We start from the raw sequence: 15,522 nt of genomic DNA, 5'->3' as shown, positions 1-15,522 counted from the left end.
CAAGTTAATTTCAGCATTATTCACAGTAGCCAAAACATGGAATCAACTTAAGTGTCCATCAGCTGATGAATACATTTTAAAACACGGTATATATACACATGGAATATGTTTTTACCTCACAGTAAAACCTGTCAGGTGAGACAACATCAACGTACCTGAAAGACACTATGCTAACTGAAATAAAACAGGCACAGAAAAGACAGAAACTGCATGATCTCACTTATATGTAGTATCTAACAACATTGAACTCCTAGAAGCAGAGAGTAGAATGGTGGTTACCAGAGGCTGAAGTTTGTGGAGGGAAGGGGGTGGGTTAAATGGTACAAAGTTTTAGTTAGACAGAAGGAATAATCTACAGACCTATTGTACAGAATGGTGACTATACTACATAATAATGTATTATATACAGTTGTCCCTTGGTATCCATGGGGAATTAGATCTAGGACCCCCACTGGAAATCAAAATCTCAGATGCTAAGTGCCTCACAAAAAATGGCAGTTTTTACATATAGCCTACACATATCCTTCTGTATACTTAAATCACCTCTACATTACTTACAATACTTAATACAATGAATTTTACATAATTATTATAGTGCCTTTTAAGAACTTAACGTTTTTTACACATGTTGTATTGTGATGTTTTATTGTTGCTGAATTTTTCTTGAGTATTTTTTATCTGTGGTTAACTGAACCTGTTGATGCAGAATCCGCAAATATGGGGGACCAACTATACTTGAAAACTGCTAAGAAGGCAGATTTCAAATGTTCTAATCACAAAAACTGTTATGTACGTGAAGTGACGGATATGTTCATCAGCTTGATTAAATCCTTCCACAATATCCACATATATTAAAACATCATGTTGCACATGACCATAAGTATATACAAATTTTTCATTTGACAGTTAACAAAGAACTATATTAGGAACTGGATATACAAAGATGAAAAAATACATTCCCTTGTCCCCAAATAGACACACTCTAACACATGTTACAGAATATGAAGAAAAATATATAAGGATGGTTTATCTGCTGGTTTGGCCTAAAAGCAACTAAAATGAATGCTTTATACTGCCTTAATGAGCACTATACACATTCTACTGCTCTTTTTCATGTTTCTTCTATCTCATATATGTAAATAAACTTGGGTTCAAATCTGTCAGCTTCTGAGAAGACTATTCAATGTGGTTAGTGCTATAGAAAGCAAATTATTCACTTTGTTAAAAAAAATAGATTAAAACAGGAAAAAGAGGATGGGTTACATATAGGCAAGGCTGCTTGGGAAAAAGCAAAAAAGTAAGAAAAGCAACTGCAGATACCAACCTCTTCTTGTGTAAGCTGTTAACACAGTATGAACATTCTCAAGACAGGTAAGCTGGTAGCCTCAGTCAAACTCATTATTTAGTTACAGCAGTAAACAGATGGCAAAGTTAAGCTGGAATTATATGCATTAGGAAAGAGTGTGCATGGGAATAGAAATCCCACAAAACTGCTAGACAATCTCTTAATATATCAGGTTGATAAAGTACTTAATTATAAGCACCTCTGTCCTCTTCTGACATTATTGTCCCTTTTCTTACTCCCATCCTTTCTCCTTAGTCTCTTCAACACACACCCTAATCCTACCCTTGTGCTTACTGCTAGGTTTTTCTTCATGTCTGAAACATTAATGACCAAGGCCCAGTTTTGGAGTAACGACACAGCTTCTGTCCTTTACCTTCACTGACTGTATCTTTGCCATTCTTCTCTCCAAGGCACAAATTCTCTCTAAGGTCAACTTGAGAACTGAGATGAGAGACATACAAAGTGTTCCCAGTCAGCTCAAGGCTGTTATCGCTTCTGTTTTTCTACTCAAGGCACAAAGTCAGAAGCCAGAAGAATTAAAATATTTAAAAATAAAGAAGTGAAGTAAATGCAGTCTTTCACTTTCTGGAAAATAAAGTACAAAATTAAAAGCTCCAGAATTTGGGGTAGGAAGTCAACACACTGAAAAAACAGCAGAGACCCACTAGCACCAAAGGCCACTAAAGAATATTTCTAGTGAAGTTTGGCCTGGAAGTCACTTTGTAATACAACTCAGGATCAGAAATGTCATGTAGCTTTTTATCTACTGTGCCACTAGCTTATTTTTATCACAGAGTTAAATCTGATGGAAATAAGGTGTTCTATAGTGGCAGTCTCCTGTCGTAAAATGTGGAGAACCTAAACTTTGAATTACAGGTTGTTAAATGTGTTAAAATGACAGAAAACTCGGTTTTATTTCTTTGCCATATATGCAGCAGACTGAAAATTCTTCTAATAAAGCAACCAAATAGCATCTGATCTAGATTTTAATCCTCTCCCCTCCAGAATGAGATGAACTACTTTACCAATGTAATTTCAGAGTGGGAAAGGGCTTTTCATGCACTGAAGACTGATTGGGGATAAAAGAGGGAGCAATATTAATAGTAAAATCTGAGCATTGGTGTAGAAAGAAACACTGTAGCTTGGCTTTACTCTATTTTGATTCATGTCCATTTCCTATCTACTGAGATTCCTTACTTAGGGGAGAAAGGAAAGAAAGGAGAACACATATGAGCTCTCTGCTGCAGCAGCAAAGGGCCACTTGCACTTGATTTACACATACAAAAGAAAAACAATACTCTGTGACTAGGAAGATATTGTTACATTGTATTACTTTTCAATGACTCTATATAAAGTGAATACGGGATCACACTTTGAAACAGGACTTGGCAATTTATCACCCTGAATTAAGAGCTTGTTACTCAATATATCCCTTTGTCACCAATCTAGTTCCTTTTCCTTTCCCATTTTCTATTTTTTTCTGTTAATCTAATCTGTCCACATCTTTCTACCACCTTTTTCTGTGCAGGACCTGCAGATTCCCATGGTCATGCTTAGCTCCATTTGTAAAATTAAGAGCTAAAGTGGCTCTGACTCCTCAAGAACATCAGAAAAGACAATACAATGGAGATGATGAATATACTCAGTCTTGTTTTTTTATCAAACAAAAGAGAGAACATTCATCTTTGGAGACTATGTCAACAGGCAGGCTATATCTTTAGGGATATTATATGTTATATATTAATATACATATTCATACAAATGAAATACACACACAAATATATGTGAAACACTTCCAAAAAAGTTTTACACTGAGAGGACTGTTAAGTCACAAGTTATTTCCTATTTTGGAATTTTCTGACTTCTGTTACTTTTATTCTGGACTCTTCTTTTTGAAATACAGCTAACTCCTTCAATGTGTCTGTGTTGTCCATTGCAGGATCAGCTGAGTAAGATCAGTTAACATTGTTTTATTTCTGTCTGCACCTGTTGACCATGCTAAAAACCCATACTGGTAGTGACAGATACAATTCAGGGCAGTTATGAAGCTTATATCATTGGTGCTACCAGGGGGAAATACTTTTCAAGCATATGTCTAGGGCAAGTACTGGATTCTTCAAGCATTCACATGATATTTCAATAAAGCTCAATAGAAATTATGCCTGGGCTGTGGAAAATCTTACAAGTGTACTAAGCCACAAAAAAAATTATCCTGTTCTTTTAAACACTTTGCATAGTTATTTCAAAGATGTAAGTTAGCAATGAAAAAAAGTTAAATATTTTATTTGGAGCTAAAGGTGGTTAGGGTTACTAGGTATACAGACTATTCAATTGTTACCCATCAATGCATTCAGCAGTCAAATACTTACTGAGTGCCTATTAAATGCCAGGTATTGCTCCAAATGCCTCATATGAAATAGTGAATAAAACAAAGTGCCTATCTCATAAACAAGTCCTCTAACTTTTAATGGAGTTTATGCTCCACAAGTGATCAAGCTTTTCATAAAGATAAGTTCATAAAGATAACTTTTATTTTATATCTTAGAAGTCTCTACTGTGTGTTCAATTTATTACAGGCTATGGCTAACTTTAACATAAGGCTAACAGTTCAGAATTACAAATATTAACTCGGCCAGTGAACAGAAATAGGGTTTTTTTGTTTTGTTTTGTTTTGTTTTTGCAATTATATTTAGTCAGGAAATATTTTAACAAAAATATACAAATGCATTCCAAATTTATCAGTTAATGTTCATGTTATATAAACTTCTATCTTATATGAGAGTATTTAAATATAATCATTTCTGGATTATATTTACCAAATTATTTTATTCCTATTTTAAACTCAGAATTTTCTAGTTTTTTCCACTCAGATGTTTATTTTAATTATATTTTAAAGTGTGAGACAGATGTCACAAATGATCTTTAACTGAACAAAAACTCAAATTAAAAAAAAACAGAACAGGAGTCTACACGTAGTAGAATTCTACACATAGTATGGCTAAGCTTCTCTGGGAATTGGAATGTAGAGATGTAGAGTTTTTTTTTGTCTACAAAAAGGCTGTGTATTTGCTTGATAAAAAAATGCAGATTTCTGGACCACATCCCAGGTCTAATGAGTCAAAATTTATGGGGTAGAGCCTTAACAAAAATATTTATTTTAAAAAGCAGGCCAGTTGATGGTCACATACTTATAAGTTTGACAAGAGAAGCAATTGTGTAGCATGTGGTGTGTGGGAAGAGTACTGTATTGCTGTCATTTTATCTATGTAGTGGCTATATCTATTTTCTCCTGGAAAGAAATTTCTTATTATCTAAGACTCTCGTTCATTATAGGGTCAGGGTTTCCACTGGCAAAAATGCTTTGTATGAAACCTCGCCAAACGTTAAGACACAGGGAACAAGACACGTGGGCCATATGTTCTGCCAGGAGGCCTACTTCACCATCCAAAATGCCTGGCAGTTGTCAGAACTTGCAAGGGGAATTTTGTTTACTTTGTGAGCTGCCCAGTAGGTTCCAAAGGTCATTTAGGAATACTGTCACACTGTTGCTAGGGAAGACATGGTCTTCAACTTAGGTGCATCCACCGAACTGGACGTTTGTAACCCCAATATTCATTTTATATCTATGGTCAATCAACAGCATTCCTTACATTGTAAAATTTCTTATTTCCAAGAAATACCACTTAAAAAATGTCTACTACTGTTAAATAGTAGTTGTATGTTTTCCAAATATCTTTTATCCACAGAACAGCTATATGATTAAGCATTATGTATGATACATTGTTTGCTGTGACTGAGAATCTTGACATAAATACAGTGAAATAACCATTTCAGAAATAAATTTTATATTTCAGAAAATATAAACATTTCAATTAAATAAAAAATTACTTCTCAGTATTGTTTATTAAAGATCAGGGATTTGATATCAACAATAATAAACAGAAAAAAACTACGTTTAGGAATAATTGGAACTAATAGGTCTAAAATTTGAAAATAATGTCTTATTTACACAGAGTCATGTTTATTTACATACAAATCCAAAATAGGCAATGTGACCATTTACATGGAAATTTCAAAGAGGCACAAGAGAGGGATGAAGTCTCAGCATACAATAAGCAGATGGAAGTGACAGACAGCAGGGCAGAAATGTGACAGAAGTCAGAAGAGGGGACAGGAAGTACAAGGCAAATGTGACAGACACAACTGGTAACAGAAAAAGTGGTGACGAGCCAACCTAAAAGTGGCATGAAGCAATGTGAGGAGGTCGAAGAGGGATAAAACTTGCTTGCACAATGGTACAATATTCAGTCTTATGTTCAAGAAAAGGAAATGTAATTACATATGCATGTATGACAAAAGGGAAATTATCTTTACTAAATTCTATAATCTTAATTTTTTTTTAAGATGCTTCAGTTAATTCACGTGTTCAATACTCATGAAAGACAGAGAGAAGTGAGAGCACAATAAACAGTATTTAGACACTGATATCTTTGCTCCAACAGCACAGCACATGTAACTGTGCCAATCTCTACCCTGGGTGTCTAGGAAAGCTGCCATAAAATGAACAGGTGTTTGGGTGTGATTGGCTCAATGACTGTTTCATAGACTATGCTGTTGACTGGTAGCTAGAGCAATCACTTCCTCAATCTCTCTGCACAAAGCCTGACACAGCACTTGTTTCTTCTGACAGTTCCTTGTACTGTGATGCATGCTTTCACCTAAGGGTAAGCCACCTCTTCTTAGCCACAAAAGCCATCTGTGGCCCTTGAGATGCCTGTGGCCAGAGAAAGAGAAACAAGAGAAAAAAGGAAGGCTAAGAAAGACTATCTTTATGGGAAGGAAAGGGGAAACTTTAGGAGTGGGAAAGAAAGGGGGAGAGAGGGACTGGGAAGGAGAGTAGTTCTTAGTGTTGCAGGCAGGAGAAAGAATAACTGTCAAATGCCTCAAGGCTGTACCATAAGTCACCTACCTCTTCATTCAGTAACTCTTTGGCATTTGCTTTAAAAATACAGCCCTCCCCTAGTATCTGCGAGGGACTGACTAGTTCAAAAACCCCTGCGGACACCAAGATCCCAGGATGCTCAAAGCCCTTACATAAAACAATGTCGTATTTGCATATAACATATACATAGCCTCCTGTATACTTTAAATCATCTCTAGATTACCTCATATAATCCCTACACATCATTTCATGTGTATGGATTCAACATAGACTTGGCATGCTGCAAATTCAAGTATCTACTCTAGAACTTCATGGAATTTTTTTTTTTCCAAATGTTTTTGATCCATGGTTGGCTGAATCCACCGACACACAGTGCTGACTGTAAAACATATCCAGGGGATTCACTGATAGGGAACAGGACTAGATGATCCTTAGGTCATGATGTTCTCATCACCTATCCTTGCCCATTTTGTTACTCCCATACTGTCCGGGACTTCCTTCCTGCTTGTTCACCCTCTGATTCTTTTCCTTTCCCTCCTGGACCTTTCACTGGTATCCCCAGGAACTCATACTTTATTACAAGCAACAATTCTTTCATATTTTCTACCTTTTGTGGAAATATTGCTCTTCACTTCCCTGCTTTAATTAGAATCTGACTATCCTCTAAGCATACTGGTCTCTCAGCAGCGCTTCTGAATGAAGGATGTTTATTCTCTCACTCCTTGCATTTGACACAAATGCAAGTTTCAGATCATTATTTCTCATTTGTGTAACAACTTCCATTCTTTTGAGGCCCAGTTATCCCAACTCTACCCTTTCCTATCATTTACTGAACCCTACCTTACATTCACTAAAGAACTTTGGTGCCTAATTTACTCTATAACTCAATTCTAGATATTACATATTGTCTGCCTGGACAACCATCCAAAATGCAGGTCTCATTGTTTCATCTTCTAGCCTCTTTTCTTCTCTGCCTCACTTGAGTCACTTACTTCTACAGTCATATCTGGCGTACCTGACCTCTCCAGAATGACTATGATCTCCCATACTCAGGGGACACCTATGCTTATCTTTTGTGCTGAATAGCCCAATTTATACCTGTTATTTGACTTCAATGAGACCTCTACTTTCTCTCTATACATCAACATTCTCCTTCTTTTCAAGAAACTTGCATTTCAAATTATCCTTTCTCCCATACCTTCTGTCTATCCTTTTTCACTAGAGATTAAACAAGTGTAAGAATCTTTCGTCTTAAACAAAAGAAAATAACAAAGTGATGTTTTTCTGTACTCATATCTTCTGGTTATAATTCTGTTTCTATCTAATATTTTCTACTCTTGTGGAAATACTGCTCTTCACTTCCCTGCTTTAATTAGAATCTAGCTATCCTCTATGCATAGTGGTCTCTCAGCAGCCTGTCTGAATGAAGTGAATTTAAGAAACAGTTGGGCATTTTTTTCTACTTGTTGACTTCCTGCTCATCCCTCAATCCCTCCCAACTTGCTTTCTGCCTCTACTTTTGCATTAAAAGAACTCCTTCTAGAGTCATCAGTGACTTCATTAGACAATTAGTCCACACTGTAGTTGATCCACAATCAGCACTACTACCTCCTTACCAAAGCAGAGCTTCCCTGTGGCCTCTGCTGCCAGCATACTGCCCTGGATTGCCCAGCCCTAGTTGCTCCTTCTCATTTTCCAGCCCTCCCTACTTGATTCAGTCTTTAATTCAATCTACCAGTACCATGCTATTTTGGTTACTGTAGCCTTCTAGTATAGTTTGAAATCAGGTAGCATGATGTCCCTAGCTGTGTTCTTCTGCAGTGCTTATCACAATTATAACACATTAATTACTTGTTAGCATCTGTGCTTCTTGCCCCAACGCAAACTCCTTCACCAATTTCCACAAGAGGAGCAACCATATCTATTTTATTTATGGGCGTATGCTGCAGCTGCGAGGCCTTGCCTGTGTGCTAGCACATGTCCAATATATGTGTGGAATGAATGGATGGATGAATGCTTATTCTAACTGTGGGATTCTGTTTATCCCGACAGACTAGAGAGAAATAGGACTGATATTTTTAGGTTTTACTCAAATAACAATAAAAAAGAGCAATTAAAAGTTCTTTAATTAAACTACAGTTTTCTTGGGAGGGGGCACCCTAACAACTAACTATTGGTAGTGAAATTCAACTTGTGGCTGATTCTACTTACAAAATACATTCTTGAAAGTGAAAAGAGAGTATCAAAAACTCAGAAGAAGAGGGAATAAAGAACACTTTATATTGCTTAAGAGTCAACCTCATCATTCTCCATTCTCATTCTCTAACTCTTCCTTAAAGCCCACATTTGCTACTACATTTAGATACTGATGTGTCCTTTGTTCAAGTTTGGTTAGAAAAAATATTTAAAAAGCATATTTAAGGAAAAGAAAGAACAAAATAGCCTCCACTTTGTACTAAATACCCCTTAAGCAGTGAATCCAATTATAGATCCAGTCTGGATAACAAATTACAGTAATTTTTTAAAAATTCTGAATGAGTCTTAGCTGGCGAGCAGAGCCCTGAGACGGCAGAATAGCCCATTCATCTGAAATAGCGAGTCAGGCCAGGAGATTCCTAGGCAAAAAATCCGCCAGGAGCCGGCGCCGCAGTTCGAGCCGACTCCGTGAGTCGCAGCACGGGAGATCCCGGCGCCTTTTCAACAAGCGACCGGAACGCGGGGTCCTTCAACTTAAAAGAAAAGACTCTGAGTCAGGGAGCCAGGTGATCAGGCTCGGTTGGTCCCACCCCTCCACCCCCAACAACAACGAAAACAAAACAGTAATTGGAAACCCTCTGGGTTGAGCCCTTCAAACCAAGCACAGCTGAACCGGGACGGTCCGCCTCCCTGGGGGAGGGGCTTCCGCCATTACTGAGACTCTCCACCACTACGGAGGCAGACTGCAGTTGCCGAGGCAACCCGCCATTGCCCAGGCACCCTGCCACAACAGAGAGAGTCCACCATAACAGAGGCGGGGCCACCATTGCCGAGACAGTTCTAACTACGCCCATATAAAAAGGACTACAGGGAAGAGCTCAGGGCAGCTGGGCGGAGCCCACAGCAGCTCAGCAAAGCCCCTGCGGGCAGGCAGTGGCTAGGTGTGCTGCTAGCTGGGCGGGTCCGACCTGAAAGAAAAATCAAAAAAGGCAGTAGTGCAACGGAAACTCATAAAGCTCCAACTCCCTGGGACAGAGACAGACAACAGGTGGATAAACCCACAAAAATGGGAAGAACCCAGCGCAAAAAGGATGAAAACTCCCGAAACCAGAACACCTCTCCTCCTAAAAGGGATCACAACTCCTCACCAGCAAGGGAACCAGACCGGATGGAGAAGGAGGGTGATGAAATGACAGAATCAGACTTTAGAAGGTGGGTAGTAAGAAACTACAATGAGCTAAAAGAACATGTTCTAACCCATTGCAAAGAAAATAGGAACCTTGAAAAAAGATTGGACGAACTGCTGACGAGAATGGACAGCATAGAGAGGAGTATAAATGAATTGATGGAGCTGAAAAACGCAACACGAGAACTTCGTGAAGCATGCACAAGCTTCAACAGCCGAATTGACCAAGCAGAAGAAAGGATATCAGAGGTCGAAGATCAACTCAATGAAATAAAAAGAGAAGGCAAGAACAGAGAAAAAAGCGCAGAAAGGAATGAACAAAATCTTCAAGAAATGTGGGACTATGTGAAAAGACCTAATCTACGTCTGATAGGTGTACCTGAATGTGATGAAGAGAATGAATCCAAGCTGGAAAATACTCTTCAGGATATTATCCGGGAAAACTTCCCTAACCTAGCAAGGCAGACCAATATTCAAATCCAGGAAATACAGAGAACACCACAAAGATATTCCTCAAGAAGAGCAACCCCAAGGCACATAATCGTCAGATTCACCAGGGTTGAAATGAAAGAGAAAATGCTAAGGGCAGCCAGAGAGAAAGGTCGGGTTACCCACAAAGGGAAGCCCATTAGACTCACAGCAGATCTCTCAGCAGAAACCCTACAAGCCAGAAGAGATTGGGGGCCAATATTCAACATCCTCAAAGAAAAGAACTTTCAACCCAGAATCTCCTATCCAGCCAAACTAAGCTTCATAAGTGAAGGAAAAATAAAATCCTTTGTGAACAAGCAAGCACTCAGAGATTTCATCACCACCAAACCTGCTCTACAAGAACTCCTGAAAGAGGCTCTACACATGTAAAGGAACAACCAGTACCAGCCACTCCAAAAACACACCAAATGGTAAAAAAGCATCAACACAATCAAGAATCTGCATCGACTAACCAACAAAACAGCCAGGTAGCATCAAAATGACAGCATCAAATTCACACATAACAATACTATCCCTAAATGTCAATGGACTAAATGCCCCAATCAAAAGACAAAGACTGGCAAATTGGATAAAAAGCCAAAACCCATCAGTGTGCTGTATCCAGGAAACCCATCTTACATGCAAGGATACACAAAGGCTCAAAATAAAGGGATGGAGGAAGATCTACCAAGCAAATGGAGAGCAAAAAAAGGCAGGAGTTGCAATTCTCATCTCTGATAAAATAGACTTTAAAGCAACAAAGATCAAAAGAGACAAAGAAGGACATTACATAATGGTAAAAGGATCACTGCAACAAGAAGAGCTAACGATCCTAAATATATACGCACCCAATACAGGAGCACCCAGATACATAAGGCAAGTTCTTAATGACTTACAAAGAGACTTAGACTCCCACACAATAATAGTGGGAGACTTTAACACCCCATTGTCAATATTAGACAGATCAACCAGACAGAAAATCAACAAGGATATCCAGGACCTGAATACAGACCTGGAACAAGCAAACCTAATAGACATTTACAGAACTCTCCACCCCAAATCCACAGAATATACATTCTTCTCAGCACCACATCACACCTACTCTAAAATTGACCACATAATTGGCAATAAATCACTCCTCAGCAAATGCAAAAGAACAGAAATCATAACAAACAGTCTCTCAGACCACAGTGCAATCGAGTTAGAACTCAGAATGCAGAAACTAACTCAGAACCGCACAGCTTCATGGAAACTGAACAACTTGCTCTTGAATGTTGACTGGATAAACAATGAAATGAAGGCAGAAATAAAGATGTTCTTCGAAACCAATGAGAACGAAGACACAACATACCAGAATCTCTGGGACACATTTAAAGCAGTCTCTAGAGGAAAATATATAGCAATGAGTGCCCACATGAGAAGAAAGGAGAGATCGAAAATTGACACCCTATCATCAAAATTGAAAGAGCTAGAGGAGCGAGATCAAAAAAACTCAAAACCTAGCAGAAGACAGGAAATAACTAAGATCAGAGCAGAACTGAAGGAAATAGAGACACAAAAAACTCTTCAAAAAATCAATAAATCCAGGAGCTGGTTTTTTGAAAAGATCAACAAAATAGACAGACCACTAGCCAGATTAATAAAAAAGAAAATAGAGAATAACCAAATTGATGCAATAAACAACGATAAAGGTGATATCACCACAGATTCCACAGAAATCCAAACCATCATCAGAGATTATTACAAACAACTCTATGCACATAAACTAGTAAACCTGGAAGAAATGGATAAATTCCTGGACACCTGCATCCTCCCAAGCCTAAACCTGGAAGAAGCCGAAACCCTGAATAGACCAATAACATGGTCTGAAGTTGAGGCAGCAATAAAGAGCCTACCACCCAAAAAAAGCCCAGGTCCAGATGGGTTCACAGCTGAATTCTACCAGACATACAAGGAGGAGCTGATACCATTCCTTCTGAAACTATTCCAGACAATCCAAAAAGAGGGAATCCTTCCCAAATCATTTTACGAGACAAACATCATCCTGATACCAAAACCTGGCAGAGACTCAACAAGAAAAGAAAATTTCAGGCCAATATCCATGATGAACATAGATGCAAAAATCTTCAATAAAATACTGGCAAACCGATTGCAACAGCATATCAAAAAGCTCATCCACCATGATCAAGTAGGATTCATCCCGGGGATGCAAGGCTGGTTCAACATACGCAAGTCCATAAACGTAATCCACCACATAAACAGAACCAAAGACAAAAACCACATGATTATCTCGATTGATGCAGAGAAGGCTTTTGACAAAATTCAACAACCCTTTATGCTAAAAACCCTCAATAAACTAGGTATTGACGGAACGTATCTCAAAACAATAAAAGCTATTTACGACAAACCAACAGCCAATATCATACTGAATGGGCAAAAACTGGAAGCATTCCCTTTGAAATCTGGCACTAGACAAGGATGCCCTCTCTCACCACTCCTATTCAATATAGTACTGGAAGTTCTAGCCAGAGCAATCAGGCAAGAAAAAGAACTAAAGGGTATCCAAATTGGAAAGGAGGAAATCAAATTGTCTCTATTTGCAGATGACATGATTGTATATCTGGAAGACCCCATCATCTCAGCCCAAAATCTCCTGAAACTGATAAACAACTTCAGCAAAGTCTCCGGATACAAAATCAACGTGCAAAAATCACAAGCATTCCTACACACCAGTAATAGACTTCAAGAGAGCCAAATCAAGAACGAACTGCCATTCACAATTGCTATAAAGAGAATAAAGTACCTAGGAATACAACTAACAAGGAACGTAAAGGACCTCTTCAAGGAGAACTACAAGCCATTGCTCAACGAAATAAGAGAGGATACAAACAGATGGAGAAACATTCCATGTTCATGGTTAGGAAGAATCAACATCATGAAAATGGCCATACTGCCCAAAGTAATTTACAGATTCAACGCTATTCCCATCAAGCTACCAATGACCTTCTTCACAGAACTGGGAAAAAAAAAAAAAACACCTTAAACTTCATGTGGAACCTAAAGAAAGCCCACATAGCCAAGTCAATTCTAAGCAAAAACAACAAAGCAGGAGGCATCACACTACCAGACTTCAAACTATACTACAAGGCTACGGTAATCAAAACAGCATGGTACTGGTACCAAAACAGAGATATAGACCAATGGAACAGAACAGAGGCCTCACAGGAAATACAACATACCCACAACCATCTGATCTTCGACAAACCTGACAAAAACAAGCAATGGGGAAAGTATTCCCTGTTTAATAAATGGTGTTGGGAAAACTGGCTAGCCATGTGCAGAAAGCAGAAACAGGACCCCTTCCTGACACCTTACACCAAAATTAACTCCAGATGGATTAAAGACTTAAACATCAGACCTAATACCATAAAAACCTTAGAGGAAAATCTAGGCAAAACCATTCAGGACATAGGTGTAGGCAAGGACTTCATGACCAAAACGCCAAAAGCAATGGCAACAAAAGCCAAAATAGACAAATTGGGACCTAATCAAACTCCACAGCTTCTGCACGGCAAAACAAACAGTCAGTAGAGTGAATCGGCAACCAACAGAATGGGAAAAAATTTTTGCAGTCTACCCATCTGACAAGGGGCTGATATCCAGAATTTACAAAGAACTAAAGCAGATCTACAAGAAAAAAACAAACAAGCCCATTCAAAAATGGGCAAAGGATATGAACAGATACTTTACAAAAGAAGACATACGGGAGGCCAACAAACATATGAAAAAATGCTCATCATCACTGGTCATCAGAGAAATGCAAATCAAAACCACATTGAGATACCATCTTACACCAGTTAGAATGGCGATCATTAAAAAATCGGGAAACAACAGATGCTGGAGAGGATGTGGAGAAACAGGAACACTTTTACACTGTTGGTGGGAATGTAAATTAATTCAACCATTGTGGAAGACAGTGTGGCGATTCCTCAAGGACCTAAAAATAGAAATCCCATTTGACCCGGCAATCCCATTACTGGGTATATATCCAAAGGATTATAAATCATTCTACTACAAGGACACATGCACACGAATGTTCATTGCAGCACTGTTTACAATAGCAAAGACCTGGAACCAACCCAAATGCCCAACGATGATAGACTGGATAGGGAAAATGTGGTACATATACACCATGGAATATTATGCAGCCATCAAAAACGATGAGTTCACGTCCTTTGTAGGGACATGGATGAACCTGGAAACCATTATTCTCAGGAAACTGACACAAGAGCAGAAAATCAAACACCGTATATTCTCACTCATAGGCGGGTGTTGAACAATGAGAACACATGGACACAGGGAGGGGAGCACTACACACTGGGATCCGTTGGGGGGAAATGGGGGAGGGGCCGGGGGGTGGGGAGGTGGGAAGAGATAGCATGGGGAGAAATGACAGATACAGGTGAGGGGACGGAAGGAAGCAAAGCACACTGCCATGTGTGTACCTATGCAACAATCTTGCATGTTCATCACACGTACCCCAAAACCTAAAATGCAATTAAAAAAAAAAAAAAATTCTGAATGAAGCATGGAAAAAAAATTAGAAAAATAATGCCAAAATTTGGCTGCACCCCGAAATATCAATCCATGCTGTTTAAATTCTTGTTACTGTCTTCATTAACCAATTTACTTTTTCCTTCTGTTTAGTTGGACACATCTTATATGCAGGGTTGAGCAAAAGAATGAGGAAAACTCTTTCTTTACATTTAACCAGACCTCTATCTACTTGTGGTGGATAGAAATACTATAGAGAGAGGATGATAGGAAACTGGAATTTTAAGATGTTACATTTTAGCCACAGTGTGCATGACTATTGCTAACCATGTTTGAATAAATGTTCTGTGTTCCTCCCCCAATTAAAACTTAGATGGTTAAGCGGAGGCTTTCAGGCAGTATATCTATGGACAACAGTGGTATCCACCTATCCACTGTGCCAAGCTTGTTGTGATATTCATGGTTTCTTAATCAGATACTGCTTCCTATTATATCGCCTTACCTATGCTTCTGCGTGTTCCTGACCTACTTTACCTTCACAGGGATGTCCTCTTCCTGGCTTGCTTTCTCTGATGTGAAGACATACGATATTTCTTTGTGAGATGTGGTCTGGCGGCAGATTGCACACTTAATGGAGCTTCTGTGAGATCCCACGCTGTATTGTTCGACAATTATAGAAATGCATTCATTACAGAAACAGTGACCACAGGTCAGTACTGCCCACTAAAAAGAAAACACATAGAACAAGCTTTAGCACCACTATTAAAGATGCCTTTCAATTCTATCAAAAAAAGCCTTAGTGCTATCAAAGATGCCTTTCGATTTGTA

At 38.6% G+C, this 15,522-nt stretch overlaps 1 protein-coding gene across 4 annotated transcripts in view; it reads right to left on the bottom strand.

The window, feature by feature from the left end:
• The window catches only part of SHPRH (SNF2 histone linker PHD RING helicase), an 85,815-nt gene that overhangs the window by 15,708 nt on the left and 54,585 nt on the right, over positions 1-15,522 (bottom strand). For 3 of the 4 annotated variants that reach the window (XR_012517161.1, XM_010337528.2, XM_074397315.1), the window contains exon 25: positions 15,229-15,417. Coding sequence is in view for 3 of the 4 variants with exons in the window: in XM_010337528.2 (XP_010335830.1) it covers positions 15,229-15,417 (189 nt within the window). In the remaining variant the exon portion in view is untranslated. Of the gene's footprint in view, positions 1-15,196; positions 15,418-15,522 lie in introns of all 4 variants that reach the window. The other variant, XM_074397316.1, reaches the window with a different exon arrangement.

Source organism: Saimiri boliviensis, chromosome 4 (genome assembly GCF_048565385.1).
Source record: "Saimiri boliviensis isolate mSaiBol1 chromosome 4, mSaiBol1.pri, whole genome shotgun sequence".
Lineage (NCBI taxonomy): Eukaryota > Metazoa > Chordata > Mammalia > Primates > Cebidae > Saimiri > Saimiri boliviensis.
This window is presented reverse-complemented; position numbering and strand designations above follow the sequence as displayed.